The following is a 27,762-nucleotide window of genomic DNA, read 5'->3' on the forward strand; positions in this document are numbered from 1 at the left end:
GATGCAGAAATCCCCCAGGCGGCTCCAACGTGGAAAACCCCCCCCGGCTCCTGCCACCTTTATGACATTTTTCAAGGCAGTTTCTCCACCCATTTCTGAGAGCAGCCTTCCCACATCTCTTGATTTGAGCATACGTCTCACGACATTTGGTGGTTTTCTTCAAAGCCCCCGGCTCCTGGCGGCATGTGATAAAGTGAGACTAATAATAACACCTGGCTTTTATCCTGATTTTCACTGAAAAAAGAAAGTACGTTGTTAGCCCTCCTGGTTGCAGAGAAAAGCCTGAAAATATGACTCAAGTACATAACTAAAGGCTAAAACACTGGAATAAAAAGAATCCAAAAATTTTTTTTTAATCTCCTGGATTCTGGACACCCAATTCGTGCTTTTTAAATATTTGGGGTTGGCAATACTGTAAGGAAATGTTGAGGCCAACACCCATGAATCAAAGAAGCCTGTTGGGGGCTTGTGATACTTCCACCACAGGGCCATACCTCAGTGTGGTGATGTGCAATGCAAATCATCTTTATCATATGTATAGTGGGCCCGAAAAGTTTTCTTCTGCGTTAGAAATGTAGGTCTTGACGCTGGGAGACTCTATGGCTGACTGGAGAACTATTGGATTTATGACATCAGATATTAAAGAAATGAAAGGAAACATGATTAATTCAGAAGGAAAGGGATTTTTATTCAGACCGTTTAGAACCCTGTTAATTTTTTTGCAAAACAGCGAAAGTTCTGTGGCACCTTAAAGACTAACAAATTTATTTGGGCATTTTTTTGTGTTTCTTAACATTCATTTAACTGAAACCACTGAGAGGAAACCTCCTTGTTAAGGATTCATTAAAACCTGAGAAAGTACCCCCTCCCCCATTTCTGAGGTGTCCAAGGAGTCCTCCAACAAAGAATGGGAAGACAAGACTTAACATTCCTAGTATTTCAAAGAGAAAAGAAAGCTGGGAGGGGAGAGGGAAGAGTCTGCTTAAAACACAACAGCAATAAGAAGCCACTTTCATATCTTCTTTATACAGCAGAAAGAAGCAAAAACAAGACACAATCTATCAATCCCTCTTTTTTAGAAAGCCATTGCAGGTGACTTGCCTAAGGTCTCACATAGATGTAAAACATGTAGGCTTGGAACCCCTCTCACAGAGTGCCCTGGAAACATGATTGGCAATCTGCTCTCAGTAGGAATTAAATTGGTCTCTCTCTTGTAACAGGCTGCAGCAATTCTGGGGACAAAATGGCTGCTGTCGCTGATTAAAAAGCAAGAGCTCTTAGGCCAGGTTCTCACTTGGAAGGCTTTGCTGGTGTAAGAATGCTGGTGTACTATACCAGCAAAGTGCTCCTGGTATGGAGAGCTTACACTGGCAAAACTGTGCTTTGGCCAGCATAGCTTATTGCAGCCGTCCCAAGCAACATAACCTACAGTGGTAAAAGTGGAGATTTGCAAGTATAACTGCATCCTAGGGGCTTTTGATGGCACAGTTACGGCAGTCACAAATTACACCTCATCACATTATACGACATAACTGTACTAGCAGAGCTAAGTATGAAGTTTGGCGTGTAAAGGTGGCGAAGACACTTAAAAAGACAGTACGGAGAACATCCAGAAGACACCATAGTTTTATAGCAATACACAAAGGAGATGATTTAGCCCCAGGTTATGGGTAATGAGTTCAGATAAACTTACTACAATGAGAAATACAAGCAGATCATTTCTGATTGGTTGGTTAGTTAGTGTTATTTTAGTGAATCCTCTCCCTTTCCAGCTGCAGTCAAGTGTGCAGGAGTTCTCATGTGAGAGACACTGACACCCATCAAGGACACACCTGGATATGTGATCCTGGGGACCAAAGCCAAAAGTAAGGGAAGATTTTCTCATTGAAAGATGCAGAAAAATTGAAGATCTGGGCCATGTTCTCTGCATTGTAAAATGTCACTAGCCCCTCTTCGTAGTCCAAGTGAACTCGGATCTTCCTGGGCTTCTCATCAAGTGAGAGAGGGGTTGGGGGGAAAGTGAGAGCTGTGTATTGATGATTCCAGTCCAGCCGTACAGCCCAGATCCCTTCCATCTGAAGCCTTAGCGGCTCCTTTCTCTTCACAGACTCTCTGGTAGCCCCCACAGCCCAGCCATCCCCATCTCCTACCTCTAGCTCCCAATAGTGTCTCCCTGATGTGAATCCCTCGGAGCCCAGGACACAGGGGCTTGACGTGAATCTCTTGGGATTGTCAGGCACATCCAGCCACCTCTCTCCAAGTCTCATGCTTTTCCCATCCTCTGAAAGGATGAGGTAGGGATTTGCTGTTTCCGGATCCAGAGTCACATTGACTAGAGAAGGATGCAGACAGAGAGAAACAATCAGAGGGAGGCAGAACCCATTTATTGGTCAGCTGTGGAACAAATGGATGAATCTCCTTCCTCCAGAATTAAATAGAGGGGGGAAGACAGGAGGAATATTCATGGTCTGAGCAAAGAGCAGGAAAGACTCCTTCCACTGGAGTTAAATCAGGAATAAAACCTCATGGGTGAAATCCTGGACCCACTGAAGCCGATGGGGGTTTTGCCATTGACTTCAGCAGAGGTAGGATTTCACCCCATGAATGCAATTGGTTTCAGCTTCAGCTGATTTGTTGGACCATTTCCAATCCACTCTGGATTCCACTTGTTATCCCAGAACAAAGAGAGAAGTATGTTTTTATGGTCCCATTACCATAATGGTGGAAGCTGTGCTAGCAACAGCTCAGCAGAAGCACCATTTCCTTGGCCAGTGCGGACAGGGATTTTTATAATCAGGGATGTGCCTGAATCCCTGGCTTTTTTGGGGTGGTGGTGGAGGGACATGTTCAAAATACCAACCTAGCTCTAAATTCTGGGGCTGTCTCCGGTTGCTGTAATGGATTTAACCAGACCTCTGGTTCCAAATATTTTTGAACTGAGGCCTGATCCAGTTATGCAACACCCCTATTTCTACTTGTAACTGTGCTAGAATACACCTCTGTATAGACTCTATAGGGTATGTCGGTCTTCAGCCCAGTTCTTATCTACCCTGGTTTGGTAAAAGATGGTAGAACAGTCATGTTTTAAAAACACTCTTGTTGCTACAACGATTTCAGTTATACTGTGGACAGAGCCTAAATATTAAGGCATCAGGGAAGATAACAATTCTTAGGGTAACAAAAAAAAGGTCTGTTCTTAACTCGGGTTAGCTAACGGGTTAGCTAATTAGCAATCGCAGGGAAGACATAGCAACTCAGGTTAGGAGCTTGAGTTAAAGCCCATAGCTATACGGAAGCCAGGTCTTACAGTCAATAAATAAAGCTCAGCAGACCCTAACCCCAAGATACTTTCTATAAAATAGGAGCTGCCTTCTCATTGCAGAGATTGTGCTGCCATCACCTGGCCACTCAGTAAAGCCATTTTACATTTATATAGCTCTGGTCATTTCGCCTCATTCCTATTTTGCACTTTTCATTACACTTCCATTTCCTCAGCCCCTGCTTTAATCCACCATTCCAGCAACAACTCACTCAGTCACAGGATGGCACTGGTATGCCTTCACACCACTGATGGGATTCATACAGCTGTGTGAGGCAATCTCCTCTACTGGTAAAAACCTCTATTTGGTTTCAGTTGCCTCTTCTCCCAGAAAATCCAGAGAGCAGAGATGGTCTGAACCAAAACTGTGGATCAGAACACACTTGAGCTTTGCAGATGTTCATAATGTGAATCTGGATCCCAATCCAAAAGTGCCTGTGAAGATATGTGCACTGTTTCTTTAAGACCCCAATTCAATAAAGTGCTTAAACGTGTGTGTGTAATTTCAACTATGTGGGTAGTCCTGTTAAAGTTATACAGGTTTAATACCTTGCTAAATCTGAGCCAGAAGGGAGAAGCGGAGAGGGACAGAGTAGCTTTAGGGCTAATATTGTTTTGAATAAAGTTCCTTGTTCAGTGTTAGAAGACAGTGACTTCCTAGGACTCTTTACCATTGTCACAGGACAGTGCTGGGCCTGTATTTCTATAATGGGCCTAATCACAACCCAGATCCAAGCACTCCCCTGTTCACTGTATTCTAAATCCACATCCAGACTTCGTGGCCTAAGCCCATCTCTGCAATGGAGAAGTAAGTACATTTCTAGCTTCTCATTTTAGAAAACATTTGCATCTTATTTGTTCCCAGCAGCTACAGAAACTTACCTTTTTCTGTATCCAGCTGAGCTCGCAGTTTCTCTAGATGAAGAAAAAGGAGACAGGGATGAGATCTCACGCACACCAGTTCTCATGGCACTATTCCAGATGTGCTATTAGCACCAAGTCCTGAGTATAAAGTGGTTTCACATTGTGCAAAATGTCACAATCTCGCACTGATCTGGCCTCCCATCAGTCGCTCATCATACCCAAAAACAGCATTGCATGATCTTCAGCCACCTCGCTAGGTGGGATAAAATCCCCCAGCACACTGGACTCTCTAACTTTCCACTGACGCGCAAAGGGACACGTGCTCTGACCCTACCTGGTTCTGCCTGGGGGCCCATCCCAGAGATTCATGGATTTGCAGGACTAAGCCAGATTTTGGAACTTCGCTACATGATGCCTGGTGTGACGCCATTACCCATGGTCATTCTGGCTGGTGCAATGGTCCTGTGTAGGCTATGCTTGTGTATGTGTGTTTTCATGCTGGTCATTATAGCACTGTGGCAGTGGCATGACTGGCTCTTGTTATAGTGGACAGAAGCCAAAGTTTGGAACAAACCCTCCCGCCATATGTACACCCCACGGTTCCCTTCCTCCCAGCACCCGCCCAGTGCTTTGTTATGTCGCCTCCCAAAATTGTGGATCCTTCTTTCTGCCCCTTAATATACAGCAGACACAGTCAGTTCCCAGAATCCTTTGCACTGGCCGCAGTGATGCTTCACAGGACTTGGGGGTGGAGACTCATAGGCACCAACAAGACATGATGGAGTAGAACCAAGGACAGACACGCTTCTGCACAGGAAATCAGCTGGCAGGGATTTTGTAGCTGCAGATGGTTCAGGAGTGATGAGGAAGAAAGCTAGGGTCCAGGGAACGACGTGGGGACCCGTAAAGGCAAAAAACAGATGAGAAAGGGTGACCAGAGTGAAGGAGGGGCAGTATAGAAGCATGGGGCAAAAGCGCATGGGTCACCATGAACCAGAGAGTGGGATGGAAGAGAAAAACAATACACCAACAGGGAGACAGGAGTTAGACATCTCCCAGAAGGTCACTTTGTTTTACCTTTGAACGTGGCCAGAACTCCCGTTACAAGATTATTATTTTCAGAGAAGTCGCTGACTCTCTTCTTCAGCACAGGAGAAACAGGCTCTGGAGTTTGGACCTTCACACACTCGCACCTAGAGGAACACACATATCCTGAGCCCTGGCCTACACCTAAAACTTAGGTCGATCTACCTTCATCACTTAGGGCTGTGAAAAATGTCACACCCTGTGCACCGTAGGTAGGTTGACCTACTGCCCCCCCCAACTGTAGATGTAGCTAAGTCAATGGAAGAATTCTTCTGTCAACCTCACTACTACCTCTTGAGGAGCTGAATTTCCTACAGTGATGGAAAACCCCCTTCTATTGCTGTAATCAGGGTCCACGCCCCAGTGGCACTGAGGCAGTGTTTGTAGCGTTGACACACCCTGAAAGCCTTCACCCAGCGGTCTAATGCTGAACTCTCCACCAGCCCAGAAAGAATAAGGAACTCAGCCTGTGAGCTGCTGAGCCCCATTAACACCCGGATGGGGAAAAGTGCGTCTAATCCACATGGCAATTACAGAAATAGGAAGGGCAGCAATTATACTGATTAACAAGTACACATGTGAACCTTACAACTATTATTATTATTCAGATTACAATAGCGTCCAGATGAGATCAGGGCCCTATTGGGTTGAAAGCGGCACAAACACACAGCAAGAAAGAATCCCTTTCCTGAAAGGTTCATAGTCAAACTAGACAAGACGCAGCAAAGGGAGAGGAAGTGACTGCCCAAGGTCACCCAGCAGGTCAGTGGCAGAGCAAGGACTAGAACCTGGCTCTCTCGATGTCTGGTTTAATACCCTGTCCAGTGGGGAGTTAACACCCCATTTTACATGAGGAGAAAGTGAGGTACACAGAGGCTGAAAGCCTGATTTTTCAGAGCTGCTGAGCAGCCACAACTCTCACTGACTTCAGCTGGCTGTAGGGGACTTGCCTGACACCTTTCTCTCACCAAACGCAGAGGCGCAATCAGTCATTTAGTATAATTTTAAAAATGTAAAGCAAAAAAAAAAAAAAATGTTGAGCTTTCACACATCACAAATTCAAAGTACCATTCCCTGGGCAACCAAAACTCAGCCCCTTTGCACATCTGACAAATATATTAAGTACAAAACATTCCCACAGCTGCTGCGTGCTGGGAAGCGGGGACTTCAAGACTCTTTCCAAGACTCTGCTCAGCACAACACAGGGGGAAGGAGAGCGGGAATGCGCCCTGTAGGTACCTGTTCAAGGTGCTGCCAATGTCCTAGAAGGGAAAGAAAACAGATGCTCAGTTCAGAGGCCATAAGAAAGGAGGGTTGAATGCTGCTCCCAGCTACACCGGGCAAGCCAATGGGGCTGTGCTAGTGAATCCAGTCCAGTATGTCTTCTGCTAAGGGGTGAGTCACTCTGTGTTTGCAGTTTGTGTTTCATCTGCAAGTCTCTACACTGGGGAACATTAGATTTCTGGTAACCTAAGCCCCCATCCTACAATTGCAGGCCTGTGTGAGTCTCACTGCCGAATCGGCACTAGGATCAGACACAAAAGGAGGCTTTGTTTGATTCCCGAGGACAGCTCCCTCATCTCCTTAGTAGGAGCCCCACCTCTTTCTCTGCCCCCTCCCACCTCATCCAGATAAGACTCCTCTAACTGGTCTAGCCTTTTGTGGCAAGTGCCATATGACCACCCACATCTGCCCCCCACATATACCAGGAGGCACAGAAGTCTCGCACTTACCCTCTCCTCCAGTTATGATACCGCCGATGCCCCCACCCTGCATGCAACCCCTCTGAACTCCTTCCCAGTTCTTCTCCACAGCCAGCCTCAGACACTGACGTGCTCTATGTTCACCCCACACAGGGACACTGATCTGGTTGGAAGTGAAGGCCAGAGGACTTCCCCAAAGGGTGGGATTTATTCCTCCCACAAATCCTGACCTGACAAATTCATCTCCCTTCCTGCCTGCCCACATAGCGACCCTACTGGCTTTCTCTGAACCCAGGAAACAAGCCAGTTCCCAGGTGACATCCCAGGTGAGAATTAAGGAGTTAAGATGTTAACCCACTGGACACCCAGTACTTTCTGAAGCCCCAGAGACTATTTCTCTTAAGATCATTCAGAGGAAGAAACGCTGCCTCTGTTTACATGTAATCCCGAGATGCACTGAGACGGTATAGGCTACTGTTTCAATTTTACAGCCAGTATTTCAGTTATTCTGTGAGCTCTGCATCCTGGACTCCAGTATCCCATAGCTGGGCTCCAATAGAACAGGAGTGTTTCCTCTCTGCACAGGGACACAGGGTTTGTATAATGCAGCCTCACCTTAAGGAATTCTGTCGCTGGCTGGGAACGTTTCCTTTGTATCTCACTGATCAGTTCATTGAGTAGTAATGTTTTCTCTGAAACTGTGGTGACGTACTCATTCCGCCTCTTTAAAATTTCCTTGTCTAGCACTTCCAGCTGCGACAGAAGGAGGCTCTGTTGTTCACCCAGAAACACATGCAATTGCTCAAATTCAAAAAAAATCTTCTGTCGCTCAGATTCTGTCTGTCTCTGCAGGGAACAGATATAAAGAGGGGAAGGGCAGGTCAGTATCGCAGGTAGAGTCTCCATAGATCCTTGTGCGTGTGGATGTGGCAAGTGAAACAGAGCTGGGGGTTGGAAGAATAAACCTTACGGTGGGAAAGGACAAAAGAGTCTAGGGTGGAGGAGATCAAAGAATGGAATAAATCATAACTGAACCAGTGAAGAAGACAGCAGGAAGAGTGGTAGAGAAATCATTACCATTGATGGACTGGCAGGGCCCCCACAGGGGTGGGGAGAAAGGGTACACTTTACTGGGGCCCGGAGGCCCTGGGAGGCCCGGCCCAGGCTGCAACCCCCATTACCATGAGGAAAAAATTTTCATGGCTCATGAGATTGTACGTATGGGACGAGGAATTGTGGTAGGTGTGTGGGAGAGGGCCCGTGTTACAAGTTTGTACTGGGCCTGAAAAGATTATGCTCAGGCCCTATGGACTGGAAATGCCAGGAGGATTTGGTGAGCGTTGTTGAAGGAGATGAGATGGTGACTGGTCAGAAGAAATGGAGTTGAGAGGTCAGGGAGGAAGCAGTGTTTAGAGAAGACCAAGTCAAATGAGTGGCCATTTTGTCAAGAAGGAGATTCCAACCAAGGATGAAGGTCAAATGAGAAGGTGAGGGCGAGGAATGGGAGGCTAAGGGGTAGGCTGGATATCACTGTGGAAGCTGAAACCCCTCAGGATGAGGGTGGGTGATTGTGAAGAGAGGAAGAGCTGGGACTCAAAGTCAAAGAAGGTGGCCAGGGAGGCAGCAGAGGGCAGTGGTTGAGAATAGAGGGGAGGCCACCACAGGGGAAAGTGTCTATTGAAGCAGTGTCAGAGGGGACATCTGGTTTTATGTGGGTGCCAGGCAATGAAGAAGTCATGGCAAACTGAGCTTTTTGGAGCCACACTGAGCATTCCAGGGAGAGGAAGAGAAGGAAAAGGGGGAGGTTGTGACCGGGGGCTGAGACTTGGAAGAGAGGATCCAGAGGAATGGAGGTGGTGACAGGGATGGAGGTGGGAGGCGGGGACTGTGGGGATGGAAGGAGAACCTGGGTTAGGGCAGATGTCACTAGAGGTGAGGAAGAAGCAGTGGAGATGAGACATGGATTTGTGAGAGAGAGCATGGAATGAGGGTAAGGGAGAACTAGCCGTAGCAGTCGAAAGTGGAGGTTAAAAGGGAGATGGAGACAGTGGGAGAAGGCGGAGAGGAGGGAGGGAATAACAGATACGTTAGTTGTGAAGTGATCTGCTAACCAGGACAAGAACTGCAACAAATACTATTTGCAATGAATAGTCCAGCCAGCTCTACTGACCCCAGACAGAGTGCCAGTTGTCCGCATTGTCTGCTCATGGAACAGCTAGGTGCAAAATATGCCCGTGGTCCTAGGGCCTTGTCTGTAAGGAGAGTCAGTGTGCAGCGAGCTCGGGTGTAAATCTCCAAGCCTGTCGTGCGTTAACTGGCCATGTGGACCCTGCTACCATGCACTAAAGTTCCCTAGTGTATTGTTTGAAACTGCAGTTAACTGCAGTGTTGTCAATGTCATGGTGTGAACCCACTTGTAATGTGAACAAACAGTAAGTGCGCAAGTACTGCAGTGATGAGTCCCCATATAAACAAGTGAGAAGATAGGTTCCTACGTACCAGCAGTTCATCGCTTTGCTCTTTTCCATATGGGTTAAATTCTTTTCTCTCTTTTTGTAAGAAACACAAACTGTTCTGAAGCTTTTCCTGGAAGGAAATATGGTTTTGGTGATTTCCGTGTTTTATTTTACACAATTCACAGCAGTATTATGTTTGGCTATGTCAGATATGCCAGTAATGGCTCTATCGTTAAGGCTAGCTCCTCGTTCTAAATCCAGTTTTCAAGTCCACCTCTAATTTCTGCAAAAAGAAACCAATTTTGCATGCTGCAGCTCATCCTAGGAAATACTTTTTCTGGGACGTCTAGTAAAATTCAAGCAAAGAGTTTTAAAGTTATGGTGTCTCAAGCTTTAGTTTACTTGTTGAAAACATTTCTTAATTTTTTGGCCAATAATATTTCTAAAATGGTTTGATGTGAGAATCCCAAAGATGTTTTGTTGATCTTACTGAGCAGTGCCTTCTGGTATTTGGGGGCTGAGCTGGGAGGGGTTTGAAAAAGATATAAACACTTGTTTTTACATTATTAAAATGAATCGATAACGTTATTGGCATGTAAAAATTCGTTATACTCTCAGCCATACTTTTAGTCTGGTGGAAGTTTGCAAGATAGTTAATAGGAGACATTTTTTAAAAAATTTTAATGGGCAGTTCCTAAAGCTTGAATTCTCCAGATACTAAACACTTACAGGGTTATCTGTTATCTCTTTTGTTGTGCATATTTATAAACTAGCTACACTGTAACTTGCATGGGGCAACAGCAAGTGAAGGAGGAATATGTGCCATGAATGAAGTGGCTTCATGTTTTTAACTAGTTATTTCATACTTCTGAGTTTTTGAGGTAGAAGAACCCTGTTGAGAGTATAATACATACAATCAAAATAAAAAATAAAATAATAAAATAATAATAATAATTCCACCACCTCCTTGTTACCTAGGGAGGTGGTGAAATCTTCATTCTTAGAGGTTTTTAAGGCCCGGCTTAACAAAGCCTTGGCTGGGATGATTGAGTTGGGGTTGGTCCTGCTTTGAGCAGGGGGTTGAACTAGATGACCTCCTGAGTCCCTTCCATTCCTAATCTTCTATGTTTCTGTGATTCTAATATCCAGCTCTTATTTTCTGAGTGGTAGGTAAATTCCGCTGAAATATACTTTCCCCCTTACAAACCCTAAAAAAGGTTTTTGTTCATGAATTGCCCTAAATTACACACAGATGTCTCAATAGCACGTTTCAACCTAAACCACTCCATCGTAATAACCAGCATTTGCAGTTTACAAACCAGTCCAAGAGGAGCCACAGTGAGTATAAGACTCAAACTAGAACCTGAAATAGCGGGGCTTAGAACAAGACCAGCAACAGGATCAGTGAGCCAGACCCAAACTGGTCTGCTCATACATGCTTCATTTCTGTTCTGATCCCTCCTCTGGCTTCACAGAGTCTGACCTGGCTCTCTTACTAGAATCTGATTCTGTTCCCATCCAAATCAATGGCAAAACTTCCACTGACTTTCATAGTGCAAGACTGAGCATCTACCTAAACAGCTTCTCTTCGAAGACACTAATTAGTGATTTCCTACCTTGTATATCTGGGCAGCTTCCTCTATTGGAGCCACGGTGTGATCTCTATGGACCTGGGACTCCCGGCATACCAGACAGATTGGTCTCTGGTCTTGCTCACAGAAGAGTTTCAAAGATTCCTTGTGCTCCTCGCACACAATCTCCTGTGCTTTCTTTGCTGCTTCTAAATTGAGCTGCACAGCTATTTCTACCATGTTTGCCAGCTGCCTGTTAGGCCTGAAGTTTTTGGGCTGGATTTTCTTCCTGCACTGAGGGCAGGAGAGGTTCCTTGACGATTCCTTGCAGTACTCAGTGATACATGCTTCACAGAAATTGTGGCTGCACTCTGTGATCACTGGATTTTTAAAAGAATCCAGGCAGATGGAACAAGTGGATTCATTTTGGAGATCTTCAGTCAGATTCACAGCAGCCTGAGCCATGTTTCTTTCTCCAGGAAACAAGCAAAGTGAGTTTCACTTTCGTCTGCTCAGCAAGGGGTTTGACAGCAGTGGGTGTGGGCTCCCTCCTCCACTGGCTTCCTGCCCAGAAAGTCCTTTGCCCAGCACAAGCTGCTGAGACAGAGTGAGTCACTCCCTCGAGCAGGGATACTCAGACCTCAGTGGTTCAGTAGCCAAATTAGTGATCAACATTACCTAAAAGAGCCACAGTGGTGTGAGTTCATTGTCTCATTTACTATAGTGCTATATATTCATATTTAAACAGTATGACAGGAAATATTTAGTACATATTCTTCTCGCAGCAAATAAGTTAATAACTTACTTGATTGGTTAATAATACAGTAAAAGCATCCTGATTGATTAATAACTCAGATCGGTTAATAATTAAATCACACAGTGCTTTTTAATATCATGTGCCTCTGTCTGTGTATCACTGCCCTAGAGAGTGAACACTGGTGCATGGAGGACAGACACACCCCTTTCCCCAGGAGCAAGGGAAATGTTCTTGTGCAGGAAACATGAGAGTTGCAGGCCTGTCAGTTGAGATGAAGGATTCTCTTGGAATTGAGGACTCAAAATCAAAAGACCTATGGTAAAATTTTCAAAAGCGCCTAAGTGACTTACGTGCCTCAGGGGATGTCTACACTGCAAAAATCCCTCCCATTGCAGCGAGTCCCAGAACCGGGGTCAACTGTTGCAAGCTCATGACAGGGGGCTAAAAATAGCAGTGTTGACATTCCTGGCACCCGGCTGGAGCCTGGGCTTGGAGACTGCCTCCCTCACTGAGTTTCAGAGCCTGGGATCCAGCCCAAGTGGAAACATCTACACTGTTATTTTGAGCCCCATGAGCCTGAATCAGCTGACCTGGCCTCTAAGACTTACTGCCACAGGGTTTTTTTTTTCAGCATAGATGTACCCTGGGTCCCATTTTCAAAAATGAGTTAGACACTTAGGAAGGTTTAAGCCCCCACAATGAGTCGTTGAGCCAACTGATTGCATGCCATTGTACTACGGAAGCATGCCATGTAAGGTCTTTTATGAAAGCTTGTAATGTTCTAAACTTAATAATCAATTCCGAGAGATGTACCCAGGCTATGGTTACTGTGAGATATTTGCATGTATTGAGCAGAGTGTTGAATCTCTTTACGTGAATTTGCAGTTAACAGTTTGCTAAGCAGGTGCTTATGGTGAATCTGTCCATGGCTCCAGCCATGTGTATATGTCTAAGCAGGGATTTGTGCTATAGCCGCAATATACAATAGCTATGAATGTATGTATTTGCATATGTAGAGAACAGTGCTCATAAACTTCAGCTCCACCTCACAGCAGGGCAGTGAGTGATCATCCAAGGAGAGGCACCTCCCAAGCCAGGTATTCACACAACACTGGACTCAAGTAACGATCTCCCTGTTTGTCACACCATCTCATTGTTTTCATTGGGACATAAGCTCCTAATGGGGTTTAGTCACTTAAGTCACTTAGGATCTTTTGAAAATGTTACTCCTAAGCTTTATACCAGTCTCTGACCTCACTCTGTGTCTTGGAAAAGTCAGCTCACCATTTTTTGCCTCAGTTTCCCCATCTGTAAAAAAAAAACAATAGGGAAAATACGGACGACCCTCACAGGGGTCTGAGGGGCTTAACACATCAATGTCTGCAAAACGGCTTGAGATCCTGGGAAGGCTGGAGCTATATGAGAGCGAAGCGTTCTTAAACAACATTTCTACTCTGCACTGAGTAGATCTCTGCTCTGCACTGAGCAAACTGCATCCTGGTTCGGTGATGATGTGACGGCGACAATTAGAAATTAAAATGAATATATAACACATGGGAAAAGGGGAAATAGATAGCAATCCACATAAATGAGAAGTTAGGAAATTGTGTAGAAAATTGATAAAGAAAGCGGAAGACATCAGGGAAAAATCCATGGCAGGCAGGGCTAAGGATAATAAGCAGGAGCTTTTCTAAATCTGTTAGAAACAAAAGAAATCCTAGCGATGGTGTTGGCCCATTGCATGATGGAGATGATAGCACTGTGATAGAGATGCAGAAACGGAATAAATATTTCTGCTCTGTATTTGGACAGGAGCAGGATGATGTACTCAATCACATGAGGATGAGGAAGTCTGTTCGTAACCAAAGAGGATGTTAAACAACGTCTCCTGGGGATAAACATTTTAACTCAGCAGGCCTGGACCCAAGACTCCTGAAACAGTTGGCTCAGGAGATCTCTGATATGAGCATGGGTGCCAGCATGAGGCTGACAGATTGTATAGCCCTGGCACAAGCAGTGGTGGTACAAGCCTCCTGCACCTTAGCCCTGGCTGGAGGAATACCCCTGCGTGTGAGAGGGCCTTGCCAGCTTGCAGACCATGTTGAGGTGGCCACTACTGGTGCTGGTGATGGTTTTGGTTACGTGGCTCAGCCCAGCTCCCAGCTCAGCCCAGTGGATAAACAGGGGTTCAAGTAACAGGGGATTCCCCTGCTAAGAGCAGAGGGAAAGCTCCGTGCTCTGGCTGAGGGGAACTCAGCTCCTCCCTTCCCTGGGAACCTGCAGCAAGCAGGAGGACCTGGGCCTGGCTGGGGCATTATACTTTAAACCAATCTCTTCCATCGCACTTTTCATCTGGACCTCAAAGCTCTTCACAGCCTTTTATGTATTTTTCCTGTGAGATAGGGCTGTGCTATTAGCCCCATTGAGGCACAGACAGGCTAAGTAAGTATCATAAGAACATAAGACTGGCCATAGTGGATCAGACCAGTGGTCCATCTAGCCCAATATCCTGTCTTCCAACAGTGCCAGGTGCTTCAGAGGGAATGAACAGAACAGGAAATCATCAAGTGATCCATCCCCTGTCATTCACTCCCAGCTTCTGGCAAACGGAGGCTAGGGACACTCAGCATGGTTTTGCATCCCTGCCCATCCTCGCTAATAGCCATTGATGGATCTATTCTCCATGAACTTATCTAGTTCTTTTTTGTACCCTGTTATAGTCTTGGGCTTCACAACATCCTCTGGCAAAAACTTCCACAGGTTGACTGTGCGTTGTGTGAAGAAATACTTCTTTTTGTTCGTTTTAAACCTGCTGCCTATTAATTTCATTTGGTAATCCCCAGTTTTTGTGTTATGAGAAGGAATAAATAATGTTTCATTATTCACTTTCTGCACACCAGTCTTGATTTTATAGACCTCTCATATCCCCCTTAGTCATCTCTTTTCCAAGCTGAAAAGTCCCAGTCTTATTAAACTCTCCTTATAGGGAAACTGTTCCATACTCGTAATCATTTTAGCTGCCCTTTTCTGTACCTTTTCCAATTCCAATATTTTTTTTTCGAGATGGGGTGACCAGATCTGCACACAGTATTCAAGATGTGGGTGTACCATGGATTTATAAAGAGGCAATATGATATTTTTTTTCTGCCACTACACATTGAGTGGATATTTTCAGAAAACTATCCACAATGACTCCAAGATCTCTTTCTTGAGTGGTAATAGCTAAGTTAGACCCCATCATTTTATATGTACAGTTGAGATTCTGTTTTCCAATCTGCATTATTTTGAATTTATCACCACTGAATTTTATCTGCCATTTTGTTGCCCAGTCACCCAGTTTTGTGAGATCCTTTTGTAACTCTTCACAGTCTGCTTTGGATGTAACTATCTCAAATAGTTTTATATCATCCCCAAATTTTGCCAACTCACTGCTTACCGCTTTTTCCAGATCATTTATGAATATGTTGGACAGCACTGGTCCCAGTACAGACCCCTGGGGGACACCACTACTTACCTCTCTCCATTCTGAAAACTGACCATTTATTCCTACTCTTTGCTTTCTATCTTTTAACCAGTTACCGATCCAGGAGACGAGCTTCCCTCTTATCCCATGACAGCTTACTCTGCTTAAGAGCCTTTGGTGAGGGACCTTGTCAAAGGCTTTCTGAAAATCTAAGTACACTGCATCCACTGGGTCACCCTTCTCCACATGCTGGTTGACCCCCTCAAAGAATTCGAGTAGATTGGTGAGGCATGATTTCCATTACAAAAACTATGTTGACTCTTCCCCAACAAATTGTGTTCATCTCTGTGTGTCTGATAATTCTGTTCTTTATTATAGTTTCAACTAATTTGCCTGGTACTGAAGTTAAGCTTTACTGGCCTGTAATTGCTGGGATCACCTCTGGAGCCTTTTAAAAAATTGGCATCACATAAACTATTCTCCAGTCATCTGGTAGAGAAGCTGATTTAAATGATAGGTTACATACCATAGTTAGTAGTTCTTCAGTTTCACATTTGAGTTCCTTCAGAACTCTTGGGTGAATACCAGCTGGTTCTGGTGACTTAACTTAAACAGTAATATCAATTTGTTCTCTCCTCTAATGCACCTCAATCTGGGACAGTTCCTCAGATTTGTCACCTCAAAAGAATGGCTCAGGTTTGGGAATCTCCCTCCTATCCTCAGCTGTGAAGACTGATGCAAAGAATTAATTTAGTTTCTCTGCCATGGCCTTATCTTCCTTGAGTGCTCCTGTAGCATCTCGATCGTCCAGTGGCCCCGCTGGTTGTTTAGCAGCTTCCTGCTTCTGGTGTACTTAAAATTTTTTTTGCTGTTACTTTTTGAGTAGTTGGTTAGTTGTTCTTCAAATTCTTTTTTGGCCTTCCTCATTATATTTTTACACTTCACCTGCCAAAGTTTATGTTCCTTTCTATTTTCCTCAGTAGGATTTAACTTCCACTTTTTAAAGGATGCCTTTTTGCCTCCAACTGCTTCTTTTACTTTGTTTAAGTCACAGTGGCCCGCTTTTGGTCCCGTTACTGTTTTTTAATTTGGGGTATAGACTTCCTGTGTGGCCTCAGGAAATGTATCGGACTCTACTCTTACACTACTCACTACCCAAATGGATGCTATTGATTATGCTTATTATGATTTTTTTCACTAGGAGGGTGGTGATTTTTTTCACTAGGAGGGTGGTGAAGCACTGGAATGGGTTACCTAGGGAGATGGTGGAATCTCCATCTTTAGAGGTTTTTAAGCTGCGGCTTGACAAAACCCTCGCTGGGATTATTTAGCTGAGGTTAGTCCTGCTCTGAGCAGGGGGTTGGACTAGATGACCTCCTGAGGTCCCTTCCAACTCTATGATTCTATGCTTAGCATTTCTGACCTACTGTGACATGGTGTCCTCTGTAAGAATCCCATCCTATGCAGCAACTTCATCCCTTTAATTCCAACAACATGAAATGCTTAGAAGTTCCTGAGCTTTTGCTAGCTGGCCAGGCATCTAGAATCATTCTCTCCTGCCACTGTAGTAATTTGTCTTATTCTCACGTGAGCTGGTGACAATTTTGTTTTCCAGAAGTAGGAAATAGCTGAGGCATATTTACTTCATGCTCCTGCAGCTCCACGGCTTTAACAATTTATAGGCATTCCTGAAAGCACGTCCACTACGAAAAGCTCCTTGCAAGTCCTGTATTTTATATTTAACGAGTAACTCTGGACTTTCGTAATAGTTTCCGGAAGCGAAGGACATGCTTTCCTCCATGGTTTCGGTAACATGGTTTCCTGGCCCTTAGCAGCGGCATTTTGGATGAATTGGAAAGGGGGACTAAGGCGTTGTGGAAGTTGAAACGGAGAAGACTGTGGTAATCAGGATTAGAGATAATTGGAGCACAGAGGAGAGTTTCAGATGATGGGATTGAATAGAAAGGTTTTTAATCATTTGTTAAATGTTGTGAAAGGAGAAAAGCACTATTTAGAGATGGTCTGGAGGTTTGCAGGGGATTTGATGGAAAAGTGAAATATGAAGGGCCCAAGATCACATAAAAGTGATAGTGCAAGTTTTCACAGGCATTTTTCACCAGTTTTGCACAGCTCTGCAAGCTTGTGAAGCTTTCTGCACAGACCTCCAGATTACATCGGATAAATCTTTTCATTACTATTATTTGTAAAGTGGTAGCACCCAGAGGCCTGAGTCCCACTCAGGACAACATTGTGCTTGAGGCTATGCAAACACAGAGCAAGTCCAGGCCCCAAAGAGCTTGCAATCTAACTGGAAACAAAACATAAGTATAAAATACAATAGGAGGGAAGATGGAGGTGTGGGGATGACGAAACAATGAGTTTACATGATCACACACATTATATTCAATATAGGCAAACAGAGGACAGTCTCAGCTAGTAATATACATATATGCTTGGTGCTTCAGAAAGGCTAATTTTCCCTAGACTAAAGAAAATCAGGAGTGAAACTGATTGTGATGAAAAATTTAGACAGGAAAATATGAATGAAAATTGGAAGTTCTTTAATAAGAGTTTGTTAGGTAGCCAAAAAGCCACAATTCTACAATCAAAAAAGAGGATGACTTTGGCTAAAAGCCCATTCTTGTTCAGTGGTGGATGGAAGGCAGCAATTAGAAATATTTTTAAATGATAGCAATCAATGCCGATTAGAAGTTATAAAGTGTAGAAAATTGATAAGGGAAGCTAAAAACATCTGGAAAACACCTATGGCTGGCACAACTACGGACAATAAGAAGGAGTTTTTTAAATGTATTAGGAACAAAAGAAATGCAAGTTAGAAATAAGGCACATGCTTTTCATAGTGAGGGTGAATTACCATTGGAACAAACTACCAAGGGAAATTGTGGATTCTCCATCTCTTGATCAAGACTGGTTACCTTTCTCAAAGATGCTTTAGTCAAACACAAGTTACTGGTTTAATACAGGGGTAACTGGGTGAAATCCAATGGCCTGTGCTATATAGGAGGTGAGACTAGATGATCTAATGGGCAATTCTGGCCTTAAATGCCATGAATCTATTAATTAAAATACTACATCATGCAGGGGTATGCAGAAGGGGGCACAAGCAGGAGCACAGGCCCCCCACCAAATAATCATTGGGGGCACAGAATTCCTCTGGCCAGGCCAAGGCAGGGAGGGCAGAGTGAGCTCCAGCCAGGGCACGAAAAGACTGAGGTGCTGCGCAAATCAGTTGTTCAGTGGCGTGTGGCGGTGCCCCCAAACAGCTGATTTGTGGCAGCCAGCCCTGATGGGTGCTGAGCACCTCGTATTTTTTCCCTGTGGGTGCTTGAGTTCCAGAGCTCCCACGGAGTCAGCGCCTATGCATCAGACAAAAAGAAAGATCAAGGATGGTGTGGGTCCACTGCTCAATGGAGAAGGTGAGCTGGTAATGGAAGATGATAGGAAAGCAGAGCTGCTCTATGCCTACTTTGCTTCAGTCTTCTCACAAAAAATAACGTGACTGGACCACTAGCAAAGTTACCACAGACAATGAAGGGGAAAGGTGCAGACTGGGATAATTAAAGAACATGTCAGAGATCTTCTGACCAATTTGAATAAATTCACGTCAGCGGGGCCGGATGCTATTCACCCCAGGGTACTGAAGCAATTAGCTGAAAAAAATCTTGGAGCCTCTGGCAATAATATTTACAAACTCCTGGATAACTGGAGGGGCCCTGGAAGACTGGAGAAGGGCTAACACAGTGCCCCTCTTTAGAAAGGAGAAAAATGAGGAACTGGGGAATTATAGACAGTCAACCTGACCGATACCTGGGAAGCTACTGGAGCAATGTATAAAACATTCAATTTGCAAATATCTGGAGGATGAAGGGGTATTCACTGGCAGCCAGCATGGATTTACCAAGAACGAATCATGCCAAACCAGTTTGATTTCCTTCTTTGACAGGGTAACTGGTTTGGTGGAGAGGAGGAATGTGGTGGACACGATATACCTGGACTTTAGCAAGGCTTTTGACGCAGTCCCACATGACAGTCTGATAGGTAAGTTGGAGAAATGTGGAACTACCATGAAGTGGATACCTAATTGGTTAAACAACCGCAAACAAAGAGAAACGATTAATGGAATGATGTCGGATTGGAGGGGGTTGCCAATACTTTGGAGGATAGAGCTAAAATTCGGAGGGATCTTGATAAATTGGAGAACTGGGCTAAAAATGTAAGGTGCTGCACTAAGGGAAGAAAAGCCAAATGCACAAATACAGAATGGGGGGATAACTGGCTTGGCAGCAGCAGTGCTGGGAAGGATTTGGGAGTTGTGGTGGATCACAGCCTCAATGTGAGTCAGTAATGCGATGCTGTTGCAAAAAAAAGCAAATGCACTTTTAGGTGGCATTAACAGAGGCAGAGCCTGCAAGTTACGGGAGGTGATGGTACTGCTCTGCTTGGAGCTGGTTAGGCCTTAGCTGGAGTACTGTGTCCAGTTTTGGTCACCAATATATAGAAAGGATGTAGAGAAACTGGAAAGGACACAGAGGTGAGCGACAAAGATGATCAAAGGGATGGAATGCAAGCCTCATGGGCACAGGCAGAAGGAACTGGGTATGTTTAGTTTGGAAAAGAGGAGATCAAGGAGGGACATGATAGCGGACTTCAAATACTTGACAGGCTGCCATAAAAAGATGGAGAAAAGTTGTTCTCTCCTGCCACAGAGGGCAGGACAAGAGGCGATGGGCTCAACCTACAGCAGAGCAGATTTACATTAAATCTTGGGAAAACTTCCTCACTGTAAGAACGGCAGGACAAGGGAACAGACGCCTTGGGAGGTTGTGGAAGCTCCTTCCCTGGAGGTTTTCAAAAGAGGGCTGGATAGCCATCTGTCTTGGATGGTTTAGACACAACAAATCCTGCATCTCGGCAGGGGGTTAGACTAGATCAGGGGTGGGCAAAGTACGGCCTGCAGGCTGCATACGGCCCATCTGAGCCTTTTATCAGACCCTCCAGCTGGGCCTGGCCGGAGCGTGGCAGCTGCTCCCTCTTCTCAGCCCTGCCACTTCCCCCCTGCCCTTCTCCCACCACATGGGCCCAGCAGCGTCCTGACTGGAGCCGTTCCTGGCCCCAAGCAGCACCGCACGGCCACTGCTCCCCCCGCACAGTCCCGCCCCTTCCCTCCTGCCCCTCTATATTGCCCACCATACAATTTCTACACACAGATGTGGCCCTCAGACCAAAAAAGTTTGCCCACCCCTGGACTAGATGACCCTTGCTGTTCCTTCTAACCCTATGGTTCTATGAGTCTATGAAATACAGAGACCTCATCAGAAATCCAACCCACCCTAGGACAACTGCAACCTGCATAGAAATGTTTTAAAGATGTCATAATACAGGCTCAATGTAAATGTATGTCCCAAATTAAAAAACACAGTAACAGGACCAAAAAAGTGCCACCGTGGCTAAACAACAAAGTAGAAGAAGCAGCTGGAGGCAAAAAGGCATCCTTTAAAAAGTGGCAGTTAAATCCTATTGATGAAAAGAAAAAGGAGCATCAACGCTGGCAAGTGAAGTGTAAAAATATAGTTAGGAAGGCCAAAAAATAATTTGAAGAACAGCTAGCCAAAGACTCAAAAAATTACATTACAATGTTTTTTAAGTACACCAGAAGCAGGAAGCTGCTAAACAACCAGCGGGGCCACTGGACGATCGAGATGCTACAGCAGCACTCAAGGAAGATAAAGCCATTGCCGAGAAACTAAGTGAATTCTTTGCATCGGTCTTCACGGCTGAGGATGTGAGGGAGATTCTCAAACCTGAGCCATTTTTTTTTAGGTGATAGATCTGAGGAACTGTCCCAGACTGAGGCTGCGGGGATGGTTTCTCTCAGTCCCGCAGAAGCAGTTTCCCCTCCATGGCAGTACATGGTGAGGAGTGAGTCTATGGGTAGGACGACTGCATTGACTATATCTTGGCCCTTTGGTGGGTTCTCTGGTGTTTGGTGAGGGAGTCTTTCCGCCGGAAGCATTTCCCACACGCTGAGCAGGCGTAGGGCCTCTCATCTGTGTGGATCCGAAGGTGGGACACCATCTGCTGCTTCTGCCGGAAGCATTTCGCGCACTCCGGGCAGGTGTAGGGCCTCTCGTCCGTGTGGATTCGCCGGTGTCGCCTCAGCTTCTGCTTCTCCCTGAAGCTGAGTGGGCACTCGGGGCAGCGGAAGGGCCTCTCATCTGTGTGGATTCTCTGGTGCGTCCTCAGCTCCTGCTTGCGCCGGAAGCTGTTCCCGCAGACGGGGCACGCGAAGGGCCGCTCCCCGGTGTGGATCCGGCAGTGCGGCACCAGCTGCTGCTGCTGGCTGAAGCTCTTCCCGCAGTCAGCACAGCGGTATGGCCGCTCGCCGCTGTGCACTCGCCGGTGCACCAGGATGTCCTGCCTGCGGGTGAAGATGGCCTGGCACTCGGGGCAGGTGAAGACCTGCCGTTTGGCCTGTCTCCCCTCACTGCCCCCCTCTCCCAGATGGGTTTTCTGGTGGACCTTGAGTGCCTGCTTCCGCCGGAAGCTCTTGGCACACTGCGTGCAGGGATAGGGCCGCTCTCCCGTGTGGATCCGGCCGTGCGACACCAGCTGCTGCTTCTGGCTGAAGTTCCTGCCGCAGGTGGCGCAGGGGTAGGGCCGCTCGCCCCTGTGCGTCTTCTTGTGGGTGCAGAGATTGGCCATCTGGCTGAACCTCTTCCCACAGTGACTGCAGAGGTAGGGCTTCTCCCCGGTGTGGATCCTGTGGTGCCTTTTGAGGTCCTGCCGGAGCCGGAAGCCTTTCCCACACACTGCACACTGGTTTGGATCCTTTACCTTGTGAACGCTGCACTGGTGTCTCCCAAGGTCTCTCTGTCCCTGGAAGCTGAGTTCCCATGTGAGATGTGTAAATGGGCCCTGCCTTGTCTTCGGTCTCTCCTGTGCAGTGAGCCTCGGAAGTTCCTTGCCAGGTTCCCATGGGACATCTGGCTCATTCCCTGCTGAGATCCGCTGCAGCCTCCATGACCTGTGCTGCTGCCTGCAGGTTCCTTCCTGCTCAGGACTCTGGAAAAATCTCTCGTCTGCCCTTCTCGGTACAGTCCTGGGCTCCAAGTTCTCAGGGCCATCCTCCTGGTACTGCTCCTCAGTTCTGCTCAGGCCGGCATCACCTGGAGAAGAGAATCCAGACATTACTTCGTGTGTTGCTGACAAAACCGCTACTCCCACACAGTGGGGTGGGGAAGGGACTGTTTCTGTGGCAGAATCCTCCGTGAGAGGGAATCCCCCTAAAAATGGGACACCCCTACAAAGGTTAATTGTGAGCAGATGCTTAACACAATTAATGTTAATGACAGAGGGGAAAGATCTTGGGCCAAATAGGGAAAGAAGAGGTTAAAGGATGTTTAGATAAGTTAGATGCACTTAAATCAGCCTGAGGAAGTTCAGCCCTATTTAAGGAACCTGGTACTTAAGGACCCAGGCGAAGCACTCTCCGAGCCATTGGGGATCATCTCTGAGAACTCCTAGAGGACAGGTGAGGACCCAGAGGACTGGAGAAAGGCGAACACAGAACCTGGTTTTTGAAACAGGGGGAAAGGAGGGCTGGGAATTATCGACCAGTCGGCCTAACTTCGATATCCAGAAAGACAGTGGAACGGATTATTGAACAATCAGTTTGCTCAGACCTAGAGGATAATAATAAAAGCCAGGGGTTCTCAACCTCTTTCTTTCTGAGGCTTTCCCAACATGCTATATAAACTCCAGGGCCCAGCAGAGAGGCCTCAGGATTGCTGGCTTCAGCCACTGGGGCGGGGGGGGCCTGGGGACTTTAGCCCTGCAGGACTCGGGACTTCAGTGGGGTCCCAGACTTCAGCCATTGGGTGGAGGGGTGGGCTCAGGACTCCGGGCAGTGGGAAGAGCTTGGGGCTTCAGTCCCATGGGGACGCCGGGGTTCTGGGCTTCCGTCTTGCGGCTCCGCTCCTGGCTTCAGCTCCAATGGGGCGCTGGGGCTCAGGGTTTTGGATTCGGGGTTCCCTGTGACTCTGCTCCCGATTCCAGCCCCACAGGAGCACTGGGGTTTAGGGTGCCAGGGTTTAGCCCTGCGGGGAGGGCCCGGGCTTGGGGCTTTAGCCCCTGGGGCAGCGCTGGAGCTCAGGACCCCCCACAGCTCTGCTCTCACTGTCAAAGTGGGGGGACGTATGAAGTGGGGTCCACAGGGGTGTATTTTTATTAATGACTTGGCTGATGAAGTCATGAATATGCGTCTAAAATTTACAAATGGCATCAAGCTGGGAGGGGTTGCATACACTTTGGAGAACAGACTCAAATTCAAAATGATCTTGACAAATCAGAGTCCTGCTCTGGAAGTAGTGAGATGGCATTCAGTAAAGACAAGTGCAAAATACTACACCGAGGAAGGCAAAATCACATGTACAAATACAAAATGGCAGATTGGCTAGGGAACACTACTGCAGAACAGGCTCTTGTGGTTATATTGGATCATAAATTAAATACGATTCAACAATACGACGCTGTTGCAAACGAGGTTACTATCGTTATGGGGTGTGTTAACAAGAGCGTTGTTTGCAAGACGCTGGAGGAAATTTTCCCACTCTACTCAGCTCTGATGAGGCCTCAGCTGGAGTACTGTGTCCAGGTCTGGGCACCTAGAAAGATGTGAACAAACTGGGGAGAGTCCGGAGAAGAGCAACAAAAATGAGAAAAGGTTTAGAAAACCTGACCTGTGAGGAAAGGCTGAAAGAACTGGACACGTTTACTCTAGCGAAGAGATGTCTGAGGGGGGTCTGATAATAGTCTTCAAGTACGTTGAGGGCTGTCATAAAGTGGATGGTGATCAATTGTTCTCCATGTCCACCAAGGGTAGGACAAGAAGTAATTAACTTCGTTTGCAGCAAGGGAGCTTTAGGTTGGCTATTAGGGAAATGTTTCTACCTCTTAGGATAGTTAAGCAGTGGAACAGGTTATTTAGGGAGGCCGCAGAATCCCGTCCTTGGAGGTTTTTAAGGACAGGTTGAACAGTCACCTGGCAGGGATGGTCTAGGTTTACCTGGTCCTGCCTTCGTGCGGGGGGCTGGACTTGATAAAGGACCTCAGGCGGTTGAGTGCTACATTGCTATGACCTAAGGCATTTACTGCTTTTGTTGGCGCCCCAGGGCAATGCGTTGAGAGAGGTATGGGACGGGCGGGAGGATTCTGGAGAGCCTGGGCGTCAAGAGAGTAGGTGAAATTCAACTCCAGCCAGTTCAGTGAAATTATACCAGCAGTGACTTGGGCCGCTGGGCTATGGTTTAACCCTTAGGACAGGACATAAACGGCAGCCCTTTCTAGGGCCTTTGAAAGGTGAGCAGGAGGTGACAATGCCAGAGATCGGGGAGGTCTGTGGGAGTGTATGGGGGGAGAGGGGGCCCACATTGAACTGGGAGGTAGGATTGGTTGGGATTCTTACCTGGAGAAAGATTTCTGCCAGACACCCCTATTAATCTTGGGACTGCACTGCCTGCTGCCAGCTCCCCACCTCGACCAAGAGCCGGCAGGTAGCGGCAGGTCAGCTGGGCATGCAGGCTTGTGGATCTGACACTTGCCAGAACAGAACAGCCTCAGGGTAAGAAAACGGCGGGAGAGAGACTGGCGTGGCAGCCTGGGACGGGGCCCTCGTCCCCAGCTCTGTGGTCCATGGTCAGATGCAGTTCAGATTATAGCTACTCACCAAGCCAGGTGCATTCCAGCCTCTCTCTTTCCTCCTGCTGATCCATGAGCCACGGCTTTTCCCCTCGTTCCAGCCGGGATAAAATGTCAGGCCTGGTGCCTGCATGGCCTGTTTGTGGGGACAGAGATCAGAGGATGTTATGGTTTGGGTTGCCACTATGGGGTGCTTGTTACAAGGCAGTATGAATGGTTTGACATCAGTTCCCTCTCTTTGCTGGAGGCACCCTGTAGTATGAATGGATTTAACGCATGGATATCAAGGTACTCCCCCTTCCACCATCCAGCCGCTCCTTCGAAATGGATACACCTTTTATAGTAAGATCCAATGATGTCCCTCTCTTGCCCTCAAATGACTTTTAAAAATCAAACTTTCCATTTACAGCCCGTGCCTCCACAGCAAGTTTGAGGCCAGTCCTCTGAACTATGGTGTTGCAAGACGCTGTGGCTGCAGTCAGCACTGGGCATGTAGTGTGACACTGGTATGCCTTTGTATGGCACTTTGAAGTTGCTAAGATCTCTGCCTGTCTGCAGAGGAGGCAGCCATTTTGCTATCAGAGTTGCTGCAGCTGGTTACAGAGGAGAAGAGAGACACATGCTTTGCTCTCTCATGGAGATTTTAATTTCATTCTTTCTTGTTGCTGTTTTTCCTTTAATCTAGAATACACGTAATTTTGGATTAAAACAATATGATTGCTTTTTGTGTGGACCCATGACAGCTGGAAATAGAAAATAGGAATAAAGCTATTCTGTTGGGTTTTTTTAAAACCCTCCTTAAGGGGCTTTACTCTAACATGCCCAGAGTTTTAGAAAATGCATGCCTGGAAGTGAGCTCCATCTGTAAAACACATGGATGAATTTTGCAAAACTCATACAGTATAAGAAGAAACTGGACCCTTACCCAGGGAAATCAGATTGTCATAATGTTCCTTCATCACGTCCTGGTAAAGCTCCTTCTGCCACTCTGCCAGCATCTCCCACTCTTCCCGGGAGAAATAGATGGCGATGTCCTCAAATGTCACCTGGACCTGGAATTGCAAGCATCACTCAGCACCTTCTCTGCAGCCACCTCCCGACCCCTGCACCCAACATCAGTGGCCACTTTATATCATTTTGACATAAATTATTTGATCACAGTAATACACTGAGTCAGTACCAGAGTAGAAATAGCATGTAGGTGTCCAGTCTCCCAGTCCACTGCTCTAACGGCTGGACTACAGTAGGCCTTTATTTTGAGGGATCCCTTCATGGTGAGCTTGAGGAACCAACACAGAATTGGTTTGCTTTGTGTCATGCAGGTTACTTTGCTCGATGCAATAAGCACTATGAAGTTTTGCACTGTGGCGGGGTTGTCGTGTTTCTTTATCAGACGTGGGCTTTGCACTATATTGCTTCTACTAAAGTGCCGCGTCTCCTCTTCTTCTTCCAGGTGATGTTGGAGCCCTGTTATGCTAAGTACTATCCAAACACAGAACAGCCCCTGCACCAGAGCTTACAGCAAGACCGCGAAAGGGAAATGTTCCAGTCTTTGTAACAGAGAGAGGTTTAGACGGGACAGTCAGGGCTGGATTTAGGGGCAATCGCCTGGGATACTGGGCTTGGGAGAGTGCCACACTCAGGGTGCTGTGCATGAATATTTACAGATCCTAGCATGCAAATGGATCGTTTTATCTGACATCCTGCAGGCAAATCGTGCATCAAAGTCCTGAAATGGGCTACCAGTGCAGTAATAAAGGAGGTATTCAAACGTTTAAGGAATGGAGGGGGTCGCTGAAGATGGTCCTTGCCTGGGGCACTATTTGGACAGAGTTAGGGAAGGCTAAGGCCAGTGTTGAGGTTTCTGAAAGGAAAAGGGGCTACACGAGCTGATGTTCACTGAAACGCTTTCATGAAGTTAGCCATTGTTTGTTTGGGTTGATACCTAAACCTGGTGACACTGATACAGCACGAGAACCGCTGCAGGAACCGGACAAGCTCCAACGCCAGCTGGGGAGGGATCATTCTAGCAGTCACAGCCTCCCCCTCTCCGGATGGCCTCAGCGTGTCAGAGTGGGGAGCAGCCTTGGGCCCTGGCACTGTTAAGGACGCGCATGAATTACGGCCACAGGTTTAAGCAAATAAAGCCTGTTTACCCACATGCATATAATTGAGTCAAGGTCCCTTTCAGCTGAGCCGAAACGGCCGGACAGACACAAACAGTTTCATAGGAAAAGAATCCTTTATTCAGCTGAAGACTTGCAATAAGAGGATTGCAAGTCCCTCCTGTTTCTTTTAGTCACGCTATGTACCATTTACCTAGAGGAGTGGGCCCCCCCCCAGATATTAAAACCAGGTGGTGCACATCTCCTGTTTCTCCCTAGTATTTCTGCTTACACTGCAGTTTCATATATACCTTCCTTCTTTTCTTTTGTTTCTCTGTTAAATTCTGCTTACAAAGGACATTCCTATCCTATAGCTTCATGACACTCTCATATATATAATATCCTTTCTTATCGTTCACCACTCTCATGTTTCCAGCTAATGATTTCCACATGCATAATTTCCTTTACAGCACCCAAACTAACGAAAAGTTGGAAGATAACTTGTTACGCGTCAGGGACGGGCCCAGTGTTGCTCCCACTGCGGCAATGGAGGGTTTTCTTCTTGTTCAGTGAGAGCCCAGATTCAGATGAAATAGACAAAGAACATTTATTTTAACCTCTCTTCCCCTCCCCCCCACCAACACCATCAGAGCAAGGGGCTTTGCTGTGTGACCATTCAACCCCTCAATCCTTCTCCTTTTGGCAGACTAGCCGTGTGGAA

The 27,762-nt window shown here is 46.4% G+C and overlaps 1 protein-coding gene and 1 pseudogene across 1 annotated transcript; both read right to left on the minus strand.

Moving 5' to 3' along the window:
• Positions 1–1,610: 1,610 nt before the first annotated feature.
• LOC137150603 (E3 ubiquitin-protein ligase TRIM39-like) lies at positions 1,611–11,469 on the minus strand. The gene is made up of 7 exons (XM_067544563.1): positions 11,045–11,469; positions 9,472–9,558; positions 7,588–7,818; positions 6,509–6,531; positions 5,261–5,376; positions 4,202–4,234; positions 1,611–2,332 (listed from the first exon to the last, which is right to left on the minus strand). Exons 1-7 carry the CDS (start codon positions 11,462–11,464, stop codon positions 1,821–1,823), a joined length of 1,422 nt encoding a protein of 473 aa, XP_067400664.1. The 5' UTR covers positions 11,465–11,469; the 3' UTR covers positions 1,611–1,820.
• A 9,465-nt stretch (positions 11,470–20,934) lies between these two features.
• Positions 20,935–27,762, minus strand: part of LOC137150595 (zinc finger protein 850-like) — a 49,054-nt pseudogene continuing 42,226 nt past the window's right edge.

This window comes from Emydura macquarii, unplaced genomic scaffold (assembly GCF_026122565.2).
Source record: "Emydura macquarii macquarii isolate MOO-44397 ecotype Brisbane River unplaced genomic scaffold, CSIRO-AGI_Emac_v2 contig_973, whole genome shotgun sequence".
Lineage (NCBI taxonomy): Eukaryota > Metazoa > Chordata > Testudines > Chelidae > Emydura > Emydura macquarii.

Excerpts from the sequence above, each read along its gene's own strand:
- LOC137150603 (XM_067544563.1), bottom strand. The coding sequence starts at position 11,464 with ATGGCTCAGGCTGCTGTGAATCTGACTGAAGATCTCCAAAATGAATCC. Across the intron at positions 7,819-9,471 it reads AGCAAAGCGATGAACTGCTG|AGACAGACAGAATCTGAGCG; the intron begins GTACGTAGGAAC and ends TGTTCCCTGCAG. Across the intron at positions 6,532-7,587 it reads CAGCGACAGAATTCCTTAAG|GACATTGGCAGCACCTTGAA; the intron begins GTGAGGCTGCAT and ends TTTCCCTTCTAG.